This window comes from Acanthisitta chloris, unplaced genomic scaffold (genome assembly GCF_000695815.1).
Source record: "Acanthisitta chloris isolate BGI_N310 unplaced genomic scaffold, ASM69581v1 scaffold9688, whole genome shotgun sequence".
NCBI classification, from domain to species: Eukaryota; Metazoa; Chordata; class Aves; order Passeriformes; family Acanthisittidae; genus Acanthisitta; species Acanthisitta chloris.
The window spans coordinates 15,290-31,373 of record NW_008686538.1 but is presented as its reverse complement, the minus strand read 5'-3'; the positions used below and the strand labels follow the sequence as shown (position 1 = coordinate 31,373).

The 16,084-nt window shown below is 42.1% G+C and overlaps 1 protein-coding gene across 1 annotated transcript in view; it reads right to left on the bottom strand.

Annotated features, from left to right (window-relative positions):
* Nucleotides 1-16,084, bottom strand: part of KIAA0556 (KIAA0556 ortholog) — a 53,285-nt gene that overhangs the window by 22,586 nt on the left and 14,615 nt on the right. Inside the window, exons 10-13 of the mRNA XM_009080197.1 lie at nucleotides 14,821-14,961; nucleotides 9,205-10,102; nucleotides 3,986-4,720; nucleotides 2,669-2,877 (exon numbers count right to left, since the gene is read on the bottom strand). Coding sequence (XP_009078445.1) covers nucleotides 2,669-2,877; nucleotides 3,986-4,720; nucleotides 9,205-10,102; nucleotides 14,821-14,961 — 1,983 coding nt within the window. The remainder of the gene's footprint in view (nucleotides 1-2,668; nucleotides 2,878-3,985; nucleotides 4,721-9,204; nucleotides 10,103-14,820; nucleotides 14,962-16,084) is intronic.

Genomic DNA, 16,084 nt, shown 5'->3' with positions numbered 1-16,084 from the left:
CCCTGCCCCGGGCAGGGACACCTCCTCACTAGATCAGGTTGCTCAAGGCTCATCCAGCCTGGCCTTGAACACTGCCAGAGTCAGGGCAGCCACCACATCCCTGGGCAACCTGTGCCAGTGTCTCACCACCCTCACAGGGAAAACCTTTTTTCTCACATCCAACCTAGACTTCCCCTCCTTCAGTTTGAACCCATTACCCCTTGTCCTGTCACTGCAGTTCCTAACACAGAGTTGCTCTGAGGTCTCCACACAACCTCGGGCTGATTGATGTCAATTCTCTCAGCCTTTCCTCATAGGAGAGATGTTCCATCCCTCTAATCAACTTGGTGGCCTCCTCTGGACATGCTCCAACAGTTCCATGTCCTTCTTACACTGAGGACACCAGAACTGTGCAGTATTCCAGGTGGGTCTCACCAGAGCTGAGGGGAAGAATCACCTCTTTTGACCTGCTGCCCACACTCCTGTGGATGCAGCCCAGTACTTCATTGGCTTTCTGGGCCCATTTTCCACTATTTCAACTATTTCTGCTTGTGAACATTGTCCTGCCTGTGTTCTTAGATTCTTATGGCTAAAACAGAACACCACCATAGTACAGGAGTTATTGGAAAAGCAATAAAAAGCAGAAAGTATTACTATGGTCCTGCACAAGACCAGCACCTTCCCTGTGAGGAACAGCTGAAGTAGGATTAACCATTTAGAAGACTGTAACACAGGACCATAAATCTCGAGTGGCTTGAAGAAGGGAATGGGGAATAATTGTTTAGTTTCTTCCAGCACAAAAAACTGGAGCACATTAAATGAACCTAAGAGACAAACAGAAAGAGGCTCTTTGTGCCATGAAAGTTCAGGTGGGAAACTTACCACAGAGCATTGTAAATTTTAGGAGTGCACATGGGTTCAAAAAGCCTGTGGATGAATGAATGCAATAAAAATCTGTGGCAGGACACTAAACACAAAGGTTAAGTAAGAAAATCCTGGTGAGAAGAATTTCTAAGGGCTGGATGAGCATTTCAGAGAAACATCTCTTTATGTGTGCTCTATTCTTACATTCTCCCCAAGCACCCACTGTTTGCCCCAGGGTTGAATCAAGTGCACCAGTTACAGGTCTGATTGCTATAAAAGTTGACATGTTAAGGATTGCTGAATTCATGGGACAGACAGATGACCATAGATCATATTGACATGAAAGTAAGACACTGCTGTAAGAGCCTTTGAAAAGTTTGTAGTCAATGCAGTAAAACATTGTTTCATCTACTGAACATGCAACAGGGAATAAGGGTGAATGATGAACAGTTGAGACTGTTCAAACCCAATACTGGTCTGACAATGTTATGGTGGGGAAGACAAATTGTCCAGTAGATCTGTATCATTCTGGTAGCATAAGCATCCTTCTACAAAAATCTCGATGGTACCAGCAAATACACAATGACAGGGAGATAGATGGCTCAGTCACAATAGCTTTTGTTATTCCAATGCTGATAGAGCAGGTTTCAGAGGTAGAACAGGGCTAGGAAAGGCATTACAGCTGAATGGCAAAATAAAAGGCAGAGGCTCTAAGAAAGGACCAGAGAGACCAGGGCCAGGCTTCTGGTAATGCTCACAATAAGCAAGTGATCAAGACTAAAAAAGATGAACTTCAATTTGTGCCCATGAAATCTTGCACTGCATAAGATATCTGAACAGTTGAAGATAACCACAAGTGAAGATGGGACCAAAATTACTGGAGAAGTCCAAGGGTTAGGGTCACTGACTCATGATCTTAAAGAGTGAGATCAAATTCCATTGTCATTGTATTTCCCTTTGCCCTGTAAGCCACAAGAAAAAGAGGACAAGACAGAACCGGAAGGTTTGGCAACCAGCTGGAATTTGGATTGATTCTGCTTTGGATCTCCTCACAGGCTCACAAGTAAGAGTATGTCCCCTAGAAAAAGATAACCTTACTGAGGCAGCAGTAGGTGCTCATGAAGATTCTAAGATAGAAGATTTGATGGAAACCAGGTCATACACTGCCCCACACCATCTTGAGCAGAAAATCTTGCAGGCTCTTTGCCCAGATTGTTGGGCTGGAATGGTATACAGCAAGACTTGAGTGCCTGAAAATACAGCCTTCCTCCAAGCAGTAAAATACCTACTGTATGGAATAGTAGAGGCATTTTTGTGCTGCAAAATGCACTGAAACCTGTGAGACGCTAGTCAAAACAGGAAAGGGATAAAAATAAGGGGAGGGTTGAGAAGGGGAGATACTTCTCATGTAAGATATTTAATTTGTGGAGGGAGAAACAAGCATGAGTATATTCTGTGTGCAAAATATGTAAAAATCTTTGGTTGGTGACAGGGAGCACAGCTACTCATAACTGTATGGTAAAAATCACTGACAGTTCATAAACCGTCAGGAGTACCTAAACAAAAAAAGAACTCTCTCAAATCTCTGGCCAAGCAGGTAAAGAAAAAAATAACAAACCAACAAACTTTAACAATCCAGGCAAAGCAAAATTTGGAGAACCTTTCAGGATTTAAAAATTGCAGAAATTATTGAGCCGGTGAAAAATCATCTTCAAAACAGACAGATAATTGTACTAGAGTTTTACTTCATGGAAAGGAGTGTCTATTACTTTATGTCATGTTTAGAAAGACATCTATAGAGAGTTCTGAACAAGGAAGCCCCTACCTGTTGGTTCACTGTTCTCAACCCTGCTTGGGTAAAAGGTCGTTCATCTCCCTCCCTGTCAGCAGTTGTTGGTCTCTTCAGCTCTTCCTTGTATCTCAAGGAGTTGGCATTTTCCATTTCTCCATCATATATCTCATCACAGGAGTATATAGCTTCAAGGATATCATCATCAGTAGTGAACAATATAGTATCTCCAAAGTGCTGTGGAGCTGAAGGCAACACACAGAATTAAATGGAGAAATAACAGAAAAGAATATATAGAGTACTAAGAATTATTTTTGGTCCTTCTTTGCATTTAATTTGCAGCAGAGTGTAAAGATAATATATGGCAAATTGATACTGACTACTCATATAGCTAGTCTTTCATTCTTAAACTTCTACTGCACAGCAGAAAAACCTGGAGAACTCAGTCAAATTTCAAATACATATAAGAGAAAATCACAGAGCCATAGAACCATCAAGGATGGAGGAGACCTCTAAGATCATCAAGTCCAACCATTAACTTGTCACTACTGGAACCTCTAAACCCTAAACCAAATCTTCCAGTACCAGATCCAGAAGCCTCTTAAACACTTCCAGGGATGGTGACTCCACCACCTCCCTGGGCAATCTATTCCAGTGCCTGAACACCCTAAAAGTCCCTACAGTAGCTGCTGAAAGCTTCAGTGACGTAAAGGATATCATAGGGTATCCCTATGTCCTTACCCCTGTAACTAATTAGAATCATAGAATCACAAAATCATAGAATTTAGGAGGTGCAATGGACCTTACAGATCATCTAGTCCCAACCCCCTTCCTGGGCAGGGACACCTCCTCACTAGATCAGGTTGCTCAAGGCCTTGAACACCACCAGGGTCAGAGCAGCCACCACGTCCCTGGGCAACCTGTGCCAGGGTCTCACCACCCTTGGAGTGGTGAGACCTTTTTTCTCACATCCAACCTAGACTTTCCCTCCTTCAGTTTGAACTTTGGGTTCAAACTGAATTAGTGTCTAATGTAGACAAAATGGGAAAACAGCTTCTCCATCACCTTTTCCAAACAAATAAAAAGCTGCAACTTTTACATTTCTAGTAACTATCTGATATTACTGAAATACAGACCTGTTGCTAAGACATGGATAAGAATGGATATTAGCTCTATGTGCTGCTAAAATCCACATTAAGGCGCAGAATTGCCTCAGTGAGCTCTGCACTATGTTTTTCAATGAAACACTAGACAAAGTGGCAGTTTGCTTTGAAGCAGACAGTGATAACAAACAAGCTAAATGTATTTGTTTGCCTTGTAGTGCTGTTTGCACAATCAGAAGTGATAGCATACCTCCAGACAATGTTCCCGAAGCCTTGGCAATTTCTCCTTTAAAGATGCATTGTTGATCTAACAACATGATAATGTCTTTCACACCTCTGAAAGAGTGGATTCGAGATTTATTATAATTCCAGATCCTAATCATAGCCACCTGACAGGAATTCACAAAGTCAATGAAGATGAAGTGAGGTTTTCCAGGGGTAAATGGTGCTAGCCAGAGATGCATATCATCCTGTGTCCGATTCACCCCATCAATTAGGTTGGTTATTATCCTGGGATCATTTCCATAAGCTGGTAAAATATTTATATCAGGTGGCTCAGCTGTTATTTTTGAAATCTGGACAGGTTCTCCTTCAGAACTGAAAACTTCAATTCCATTCAGACCAACATAATGTCTGTCTCCCCACGTTGTTCGGATGTCTATCACTAAGTGCTGCCCATAGGGTAAAACAGGAATTTTAAAATCACTTCCATCGTGTGCCTCCATAGAATTCTCTTCTTCTTGCCTCTTTGGTAGTGTTTGTAGCCCTTCTTTTCTTATCTGCTGGTGCTCTCCAGGCCGGTTGGTTTTTTGTTGATGGAGAAACTCATCTAAGATATCCCCCTGAAAATCCATGTTAGAGATTCGGCCACGATGGGAGTAATTAAATTTCACCAGGGAGTTCCAGGACTCCTGCAGAGTGTGTTCCTGCTCACTGTGCCACTTCGCTCTAGAGGCTGCCGTGTCCTTGATGGAAAAGTCTTCATCTGAAAATAACATCACAAAGGCATTTAATGTCTAAACAGGATTGGAAGCAAACTGCTATGACATGGACTTTCCAGAATTATGCTGTTCATATTCTGTTACAGCAACACTTTTATATTGCCTCCCTACTAGGAAGGCAACATGTCCCAGTTTCCCTTCCCCATTTAGACACACTGAAAACAATCACTTTTAACTATTGAGGAGCACAATACATACCACAATACAATCTGCAGCTAAGTTCGAGACTGTGAATTCTTGACTGGACCCTTAAAGAAACTGGGATTTTGCCCAGTGATACTTATTGTGCGGCTGTCACAATAGATTAAATCATCTGTCTGCATTTCTGGAAATGGCTGAACTGGTTAGTGTAAAGCATTACAGAGAAAAGCTGCTGCTTCCTGTCAAGCCACATGTATCCAAAGAAAAGCAGTGAGAAAAGGTTCAGCAAACAAGGAGGATGAGGTGAGCATTGCATTCTATGCAAGGAATGGCCAAATATTTTTCTCACTTTTCAGCAAGTGTGAGATGTAGAAGGAGGATAATGAAAACAGCAGTGAGGAGAAAGACTTGGGAGTGACAGTGGAACACTGCACACAGTTCTGGTGTCCTCAATGTAAGAAGGACATGGAACTGTTGGAGCAAGTCCAGAGGAGGCCACCAAGTTGCCAAGAGCACTGGAGCATCTCCCAAATTGAGAATAAAAGGTGTTGATAGGATGGCTAATAATTTGTAGCCAATTTCTCAGATAAATCTGCTAACAGAAGGTTACTGTGTGCTTGGGAACACACCTCACCATACCTCAAACACCACTGCAACGATAGGACAAGGGGTAACAGGTTCAAACTGAAGGAGGGGAAGTTTAGATTAGGTATTAGAAAAAAGGTTTTTACTGTAAGGGTGGTGAGACACTGGCACAGGTTGCCCTGGGATGTGGTGGCTGCCCTGACCCTGGTGGTGTTCAATCCAGGCTGGATGAGCCTTGAGCAACCTGATCTAGTGAGGAGGTGTCCCTGCCCAGGGCAGAGGTTGGGACTGGATGATCTGTGTGGTCCATTCCAAGCCCTAAGTTCTATGATTCTGTGATTCTAATGACAAAGTATCTAATGGGAATGCAGTGGGGACAACAAATTAGTGTAGCACAGTGGGAGCAAAGCATACTCTCCTTGTGACTGCACTGGGGAGCTGCTTCATTTCCATCTGGAAACAATTAAGAACAGATAATAACAGAGATTTTCAATAAAGCAGTCACTTATGTATTTTCTTCAAACAAATGAAGAAAAGGAAGTGGAGTACTAAACAATTACAGGCCCATGGGCTAGATTTGACTTCTGTACAATGTCCTTGGGTGGATACTGAAACAAATGGTTATCAAGAATAAATGCCAATTGCTGTAAAATGCAAAATAATGTTTTCCCAAAAGGCTGCTGAAGACTAACTTTTAACTGTGTTTTTGGAAACACTGGAAAGAGGCAATGTTCCTAATCTATCTATGGCAAATAAGCATTTACAGTGGGGACATGCAAAATAAAAATCAGAATTTTGAAGCAGATGGGAAAGTACCTGGAAAAGGGTTGTCTTCCAGAGTGAAAGGCTGGAGACCAACCTGGCCATTCCTCCTCACTCCACAAGGGAAATACAGACAGGAAGGAAAGATTCATATTTCAGAGAACATCAATCATTTATAAGGCGATTTCTTCACACACTTGAGAATCATAGAATTTTAGGGGCTGGAATGGACCTTGCAGACCATCTAGCCCCAAAACCCTGCCCTGGGCAGGGACACCTCCCCACTAGGCCTCATCCAGCTCCTTGTCCTGCTTCTGACGGCAACACACACCATACAATTCCTCTCAAAACTTTGGTAAACTACATTTTGAAGCAAGACCACCTTGACAAAAACACCTTTCTTCTCCCTCTGCTGTGTCAATCTCTTTTTCACTCCCTGCAGTTATAAATAGCAATCATATTGCCATGCTGCAATCACATGCTTCATTTCCCAAATCATTCTAAAAGCTCTCTTCTGTATCTGTTCCACTTTGTAATCAGCTTTCCTGAAAATGGATGATCAGAGCTGCAGTTTTCCAACTGATGTCTCACCAGAGCCTGTGCTGAGGCATTAGCATTTCCCTAACTCTCTGAAACGCCTCTGCTGACACATCCTGGGAGTGCTCTGCTCCAACCACGCCTGCTCACGCCAGCATTTCACAGTCCCATCTGCTATCAGCCACTCAGCCATGAGCCTTCTCTTCCTCAGTCATTTGCAATTGATGATAATTCACCTTACGACTTAATTTTTGGCTATTAGTCCCCAGGTGACCCTGCAAGCAACACTATGGCATTGCATTCCATTGCTCCAGTCCTCAAGTTCATCTTTCTGCGCAGTTCTTCAATCTTAACTCATAATAACCCAAATGAGATGTGATTTGCAAATTTTATCAGCATCCTCCCATTGTTTCCATTGCACATTAAACTCAGTGTCAAAGAAAAACTGTATGTTTTACAGCTACATTAACTCGAGCCAAGCATGTATATATGTGCTATTTCTGATTGCTGGTGTTATACTGCATTTAGTGACCAAAGCTGTGCTGTGACACTGATGGGAGCCACTGCAGCCTTCCCTTTGTCTCACACTGCCATCAGGAAACTGCACTTCCCCCAGCCCCGTGCCAATTAAAATCCACCACTCTTAGGGAAACTCTTAAAACCGTTTCCCTGTTGCCAAAGCTCCCTCAGCTCCACTTTGAAGAAGGCTTTACCCTGCACAGCACAGTACAGAGGGAACAAAAGCTGCTGGATGGCTGTAATTTTCCCAGGGATGAACACATATTGGAAGCTTTAAGCACCGCAGGACATAACCTGCTCTGAGCCACATCAGAGCACATCACACAGAACTAGGATAACTCTCATCTTACAGTTTACATTAAAACTCCTGAATTGCTCCATTTTCACCACTGCACAGAAATTACTAAGGTGGGATTTATTTACAGCTTCCATAATGTTGACAGGTTTTTAATCTAACAGAGACACTGCAAAACACGTGAAGCAGCAAACGAGCTGTGGTGAGGGGGTGGGTGAAGGGAAAGTGGCAGTTATTCCAACTGCTGCTTCCCTACCTTCCTCTCCTTTGAGGTACAACTTCAGATACACTGAGGAAATTGCTGGTTTCTCCACAGAGGGTCAGAGAAGGAAAAATTCAGACATTCTCAGTTTAGAAAGAATCATTTTTTTCGCCTTTGTCTGAAAAATTCGTGCAGTACCTGCTGGAGAATTTGAACTGCCATTCCTGATTTTGGGTGTATTTCCCGTCCCTTCTGACCATTACTTTAATTTAAACAGCCAAATTCAAAATCAGTTGTTCTGATGCTAAATCACTCCCAAAATTTCAACTTGTAGTTTTGCAACACCTTATTCCAATTCCTTAGGTCTGTCCCTGTTGTGCCAGACTCTCTTCATTTGAGACATGTTACAGAATGCTGAAGAATTACGGAGTGCAAAGAAGGGATATGAAGAGTCCAAAATCCAGGAATCAGACTGACATGGCTTGAAATTGAAAAGGGAGAACTAAAAATATATCCTGAGCAAAGGAAATCCAAAAAAGTTGGTTAAATGAGAGACAAAGTACAACTTGTGGATAAGAAATTCCACCTTACAGATATTTACAGTTGCTACGCACAAAAATATTACCCCACACCCAGAAAATTTCTTAGCTATGGATTGCCAGAGGGTGGGAGAGAGCAGGAACTACCAAAGTTGCCCAGTTCTCCTACTCCTCCCTGGGAACACACTGTTGGCTACTGCCAGAGGCAGAACACAGCTACACAAATCTGCATTATCCACCCACCTCCAACAGGATCCAGGCAGACTGAAAAAGGTTTGGAGAAGGATGACAAGGATAACCAAAAGCATGAGCAGGTAACAGCTGAATTTACTAGAGAATGCTTCATAAATAAACAAGACGTCTGAGGGAGAGGTTTGCAGAGTCATGAACTGAGAAGGGAAAACAAGGGCAGGTTTCCATACACTCTGAACAAATACATTCAGCTTGTATTCTCACCGAGAAAGACACAAACCTGCTACACAAATAAACTCTGTAAATTTACTCACTGCCTTGAGGACACACTCTTCTTTATCTTTTTGCAGATTTTAATTGATATTAGCAAACATTTGCTGTCTGCAGGACTGACAATTTTTAGAATATAATTTCCTGAAATTTAGTCTTCCATCTGCTCCAAATAAATTAAACCCCACTAAATCAGAATGTAAATTTTTCAGAAGAGTGTTTCCCATCAGGTGTAGGACAAGGAGAGAGACTCTGAACATTGCTGTACTATGAATGAGGAAAATACCATGAATAGCAGAACTAAAATCTCCCTCTCTATACGTCCAGGAATCTCCAGAAGTTCCTTCCCACCTCTGTGTGTCTATCCTTCTGCAAAATGGAGAACACGTTAGCATTTGCACTGAGGTTGCTACTGTGAGCTCTTACCTTTGAGAGCAGAATCTTCTCCACCAAGATTTATAGTGCTTAATCCTGGCTTTTTACCACTTCTGGCACTTCTCCTTCCACTTGTAGGGTACTGTAAGCTGCAGCAACTTCTGTCAGAAAGTTGCTCCAAAATGTCCAAGCCCACATCATCATCCTTTCTGGTCAGCACTTGTGATCTCTCATCTCCATTTGCATTCCTACTACTGGGTCTTCCCAATTCATTTCTCTGACATTTGACATCCTCATCTGCCAGATCTGAGAGGTTTTTCATGATTCTATCTGACTGTGTTTGAAATCTTGAGCCTGAAGTATGTTCTGTAGCAAGCCAGGGAGGCTTCTGTCTACCAGGAGTAACTTGATGATTCTCTGTTACTTGGGAAGATGACTGTAACCAGGATGGAATTGCACCTGAAGAATCAGACAATTTTCTCCCTACTAGCTGTTCCATTTGCTCACTCGAAGAAAGTTCATCATCAGATTGAACATGTTCCTCAACTGCTGGTGCTGCTGCATTCTCTTTGGCATCTTTCACACAAACTTGGGATGGTAATGCTTTTAGATCATCCTCTAACTCAGACAAATTTTTCTTTGTAAAGCTGATTGAGTTCATCTTATGCTCAAGAAGATTTTCTTCTGGCAGAGATTTCCAGTTTAGTGAAGTGCTGTCTGACTCTAAGCATTTAAAATGTAGGTCTGTTTCCTTATCTGTGACTGCAGGTTCATTTACTTCTTTCCTTTCCCTTGAGGAATACACAGATATATCTTGCTTGGGATCTGTGAGGTCAATTGTGATGCTGTGGTCAGCATGGAGATCTCCAGAGGCTTTCTCTAATTCACCATCAAACACAAGGTTCTCATCAACATACACCTTCACCTTCTTTGCTCCAACATCAAGGTCCTGCGAAATAAAAGGATGAAGATTTCAATTACACTTCCAAGCATCAGATTTCACTGCTCTGGGACTCTGCCACTTGAACCCTTAATCGACAGAGAGATTGAAACAATTAAACCCTGTGTCAGGAACATGCCTGTGACTGCTTTGGAATCTAAAACTCAAACAATGAAAAAAATACTGTGGAATAGTTAAAAATTTGATTGAAAAACCCTGAAAACCCTTCTAGACACAACTGCGAACCATTTTGTCTGACAAGGTTTGAGCATTTAGAAAAGCTGGAGGGAAGAAGCCCAGATTAAGTTTAATTATGTTTGATCAGGATATAAATTCCCAAAGCACATTTTGCTTCGGCATCTGTAACATTCACCACTTTCATGACATGTTCCACAGTGAACAACCACCCAGATCAAAGCCACCAGAGCTAAAAAGAGTTACAAAGAGTTATAGAAATGCAGACCTAGAAAGGACAGTTAAAAAAAAAAATCATCTGGTCCATCTCTTTTCCCTGAAAATGCAGAATATACTATGGCATTGTGAAAAAAATGTGATTTTAGCAGTTTTCAAGTAATCTGCCTTGATAGCCTGTTCCAACACTCACCTAGCCTTTTGCATAGAAGGCCTTTATCTCAGACACAATTCTGCCACTCACAACTTTATCTCTGTTCTCCTTCTCTGTGGCACCCACCAATACCTGACTTTTTCATTCCATTGAAGTTGGAACTAATGTTCTTTCTATTCTCTTTATCATTTCGATCTAACCTTTTCTCCCTCTTGACAAAAATACTATTATCTTCAAAGAAAATATAGAAGATGAGACACAATCCATCTCCTTTCTGTTCTCTGCCTTTCAATAACGTGTCCATCTCGTGGAGTCTTTTAAAGACACTCTGTTCTTTCCTTATTCTCATGAAAACTAAGAAGCTTTTCATGAAAGTAAGAAGTTTCAGTTTCATCCCTCTTGCTCATCTCCTGGACAGCAGCTCTCCTTGAATACTGATTTCAATTTTCCTTGCTCACAGCCTAAACCAGTTACTCCTTCACATACAGGTGGCTCTGGTTCTTTGCTCCTGTTCTTTATGGCTTATAAGTCTTTAGACCTTCCATTCTGTTGCTTTCCAAATAGTACCATGCATGAGGCTAAAAAATAAGAGCTACATGGACCTACACAGGGGGAAAAGCAGAAGACAGAGGCATAACAGGAAAGCTGCAGCTGAGGGAAGGGAGTAGGTGTGGGAGGGCAAGACAGCCCTGATAAGGAAAGATAACCTTCCAAACTTCTCAGAGAACAGCTGTAAACCCAGTTTAATTGGCCATTATGGCATGGCTGCCAGTGGCACTCCCAGAGCATCAGCAAGTGCTGTAAGCCTGTACTGCTGCATTTGGCCATAAAACATGCTGCTTTTTCCCCTTGAATGAGGACACTGCCAGACTGATCGAACCAGGGATTAAAACACTTCAATAATTCTATCGATTAAAAACTAACTACATGGCACTGCCTGAATTGATGATGGGCAAGAAAAAGTCTATCAGGATGTCCCAGTAATGTTACATCTGTCATTTCTGTATGTCTGGACTGTCAGCATCCTGCTTCAATGCTAGAGACATTCACAGCTGAATTTGGGATAACTGCAACACTTCTTAACCTCCAGTGCTGTTAGGAATACTCAACCCTTAGTTCTGCACCTGGAAACAGATATAAACTGCATGGGACCACAGAAACAGAGACTTGTATGCTTGAAAAGTGTTTGTCAATGTCATCTTTTAAAATTAAATCAGCAACCTCTTAAGAACAGCTTGTTTGGAAGTGAATCCCACTGCAGCCACCAGCAGCAGAGGAGAAAACATTACAGAATGAGCTGGTGGAGTTCATTCTCTCAGAAAAGCCACTTCAAATTTACTATTCCAGTCAGTGGGAAATTACTTCCTAATGCTTTGGAATGTCTGGGATAGGTATTGTAGGCAGCAAAAAGAGGTGTCTGAATTGTACCAAGGTGAACCAGTCAAATTTCTAGCACAAGAGACACAGACTGAATTGGGGCAGGCATTAATAACAGCTGATAGCTCCGAAGAACCAGCAAAGGAGCTAATGAAAATCTTTTGCACCAAAAGCCTGAGAAGACTGAGCCTTAGGGAAGAAAAACAGGAGCAGATCTCAGAGACTCCAAGAACAAACACATGCAGGCACAAGGCTAAGAACTGCTCTTTTCCATTCCCTCCCAACCCTCTTCTGAGTTTCCAGTTGCTTAGTGACCTGTTCTGGTGAGAAAGATTGACAGCATGATTAGCTTCCCTAGTACCACTGCTCAACCCTCCTTGAGCATGAGGAGGGTGGAAAAAAATCCCTTCCTTGTGAGTAATTCCACCCTGTAAACAAATATCCAATACTTCATCCAAGGCAGGTTTTTCTTCCTCCTGGAAGGGTAATTAAAATGGCACAATGTGTCTGTCAGAACTAGCAAGTAGGTATGATCAATGTCAGAAAGGGAAAAAAAAAAAAAGATTTTGTGAAAGTAATTCTATAGATTCTCTTGATGTTCCTGCCCAGCTGCACTTCAGCCTCACAGAGTGAGGGACAGTGCTCCCAGTGAAGCAGTGAGAATGATATTTCTGGCTGTTTTAGGGATATTTGTGCACAAAGGACAAAGCTCAAAGCCAGAGGCACTTTTCTGAAAATTACTCCTGGACAGAGGACCCGAAATTGCTTCTGCCTGACTTTTCATAGAAGTGTGACAAAGAAGGAGCAACAGAAAAGAAGTCAAGAGCTAGAAAAAGAGTTTCTTCTAGAAAACTAATTGTGTTGGAACAAAGCTCTGCATCCTTACAGACAATGCACTCCAGGGGTAATCCAGCACTGAAAATATCTCTGACTGAAGAGAATGGACATGAACATATGCACAGGAGAAACACACGGAGAGGCAATCACTCCAAGAAGAAAATTATTCAATTGGAGAACAGCTAAGACCCTAATGCATTAAAGTATTGATTCTACTCACAGCTTTGTGAAGACATACAGTATCATATTGAATCTCACCAAGAAAGTTTTAATAGCACCAAGTAACAATGCAATTTCAAGGCTGCAGTAAGTGCTCACAAAATGTCTATTTCAGACAAATATGAAAAGAACTGGCTACCCTTGCTTACCTTTTTTCCTTTCTTGCAGACTAAAACTGACCTCCCGTTTTACAGACCTCATCTGAAGTAAATAAAGACAAGATGAAGCATCCTCTGAGACCTTCCTTGTAACTCAGTGAATCAAAGGACCTATGACAATGATGTAATCTGACTTTTACAGCTTCCCTCAGACATATTTCTGCCCCTTCCAGACTCGAGTTCTAAAACTCAAATGTATAAAAGGAGTGGCCTTACTTAATTTTTGGCCTATTTCTGGGAGGAGTACTTGGGCACCTCTCATGTGTGTGGTCTTGAGGGAAAGAAGGGGCTTAGAATGAGTACAAAAGATCCACAAAGAAATCTGGCTCTGGATTTACATTAGAAAATTGTAAGCTAATTATATTTTGGGGATTTATACTTCTCAGACAAAATTTCCTCATGACAAATGACACGATTGGGCAGAACTGCTTCGTATTATTCTTGCATCTTAAGGATAATGGGACATTGCTTTAGGAAGTGTAAACTGCACCACTTCCACCAAAATCCATGGGATTATATTCCCAGTGGACTTTAGGGATTGCCTCCCTGCAGTTATTAGAAAAGCAGTGCCTGGAAACACAGACATACATTGCTGCATCACATTCAGTGGGTTTGGTAAAACATCATAACCACTACCTCCAAGAACAGCAGTCCCTGTTGCACACTCTAATCATGATGGAACATTTTAGTGGGAAAAGCTATTCAAATTCCAGGAAAATAAACACAAATCATGTTACAGTAAGTTTGTTTAAGCTGCCCCTTCCATGGCCATTTCCTTCTGTATAAATTACCATATGTGCTTATATAAGAACGTGGATGAGAGCAAAACCAGAGGGATAAAGCCTCTTATTTATAATCCAGGACAGCAAATCCTCTTTGATCCAGTACCTGGGATTTTTTTTTTCCTTAACATTGCAGTGTACAAACAAGAATAATTTTCCTGGTGACATTCAAACACACAGACAAGAGACCATCTGCCATCTGCCATGATATGTCTCTCTCAGAACAGCAGATTACTTGTTTTATCACAGCACACAGTAGTGCACTTTTTAATTGTCCCTGCCCATGGCAGGGAGGCTGCAACTAGATGATCTTTCAGGTCCTTCCAACCCAAACCATTTTATGCTTCTAATTAAAGTGACAAACCCAAAATTGAACAACACTCAGCCTATTTATATTTATATACATGAGAAAATGCATATTTAAACACATATTTTATTTCTGTTGGGACAAACCAACTGAAAGTCCTGAATGTTAAGATGTACTTACCTTTGTACCTTCATTTGCTCACCACAGTCAGAATATGTAAACCTTTTATTAGGTCTTTAGAGAGCTTTAATAGCTTAGAAAGAAAATGTTGGTTGTGCCTATGAAAATATTATTACTACATTGTTACCCCTTACAATTAAGACAAAAGCAAATTTCACAGCAGACGGGGACATCTCACAGCTCCCATTTTGTTAGAGAAAATTGGATCTCCTTGTATTTCATGCTTTAAAAAGAAGATCAAACTGAATTTCCCTAGGCAAGGTAGAGGATATCTACAGAAGAGTTGAGAAAAGACTACTTACACTGGGAGTTGTTGTGTTGTAATTCCAGATCTGGATCTTGGATATCCCAAAGCCACGTGACTGGGTGGGATTGCGGATCACGAAGTAGAGTTGGATGGGTGGGTGGAAAGGGCAGGTCCAGGGGAAGCTTTCCTGGGAGAGCTGAAAGCACCAACATGCAGACTGTCACTAATGCTCTTCCTCCTCAAGCAGGAGATTTTCATTAACTCACCACCCCCCAGAAGAATATGCATCAATTAGGAAAGCCTCAGTTTAATAAAGTCTACTACGTTAAGAGAGCAAAACCTTAACCTCATTTCCCAGCAGTAATTCTGCCTCTCCTGCCAGTAAGTAATCTCACAGCAACCTGACAACGAGACAAAGGTCAGCTGCTTGCTGTCCCTGGAAGACATCTGCAGGCTCACAAGTGGCAGGCAGCCTGCCCTGCTCTGCAACTGTGGGGTCAGAGTGAGCCCAGTCTATTCTAATCAAATTAATCAGCTTTGCTGGCACCAGAGGGAATCACTGAGCACAATGGACACTACAATCACTGTGTGATTGCTTCAAGTACTTACACTTCTGGGTTGGCCTCTGAAGAGGGGAATCTTAGAGAATTTTACTTTACTGGCTCTACTTTAATCAGGCTTTGCAGACAACTACTTTCATGTACAGATCTATTCCTTAGAGCTATATTGGACTCTACACTTGCAATTCTCTGAGGTATCACAGAAACTTCCAACATGAATTTTACATACAACTGGCAATCAAGACAAGTCCTGAGCTGCATCCAAAGGAGCGTGGGTAGCAGGTCAAAAGAGGTGATTCTCCCCCTCTACTCTGCTCTCCTGAGACCCCACCTGGAATGCTGTGTGCAGTTCTGGTGTCCTCAATGTAACAAGGACATGGAACTGTTGGAGCAAGTCCAGAGGAGGCCAAGAAGTTGATAAGAGAACTGGAGCATCTCCCCCATGAGGACAGGCTAAGGGAGTTGGAGCTGTTCAGCCTGGAGAAGAGAAGGTTGTGTGGAGACCTCAAAGCAACTTTTCAGTGTCTGAAGGGGCTACAGGGAAGCTGGAGAAGGAGTCTTTGTTAGGAACTGCAGTGACAGGAAAAGGACCCCAGGACAGTGGGCACAAATTGAAAGAGGGAAATTTAGGTTAGTATTTTCCTGTGAGTGTGGTGAGACACTGGCACAAGTTGCCCAGGGAGGCTGTGGCTGCCCCAACCCTGGCAGTGCTCAAAGCCAGGTTGGCTAATGCCTTGAGCAACCTGCTCTGGTGGGAGA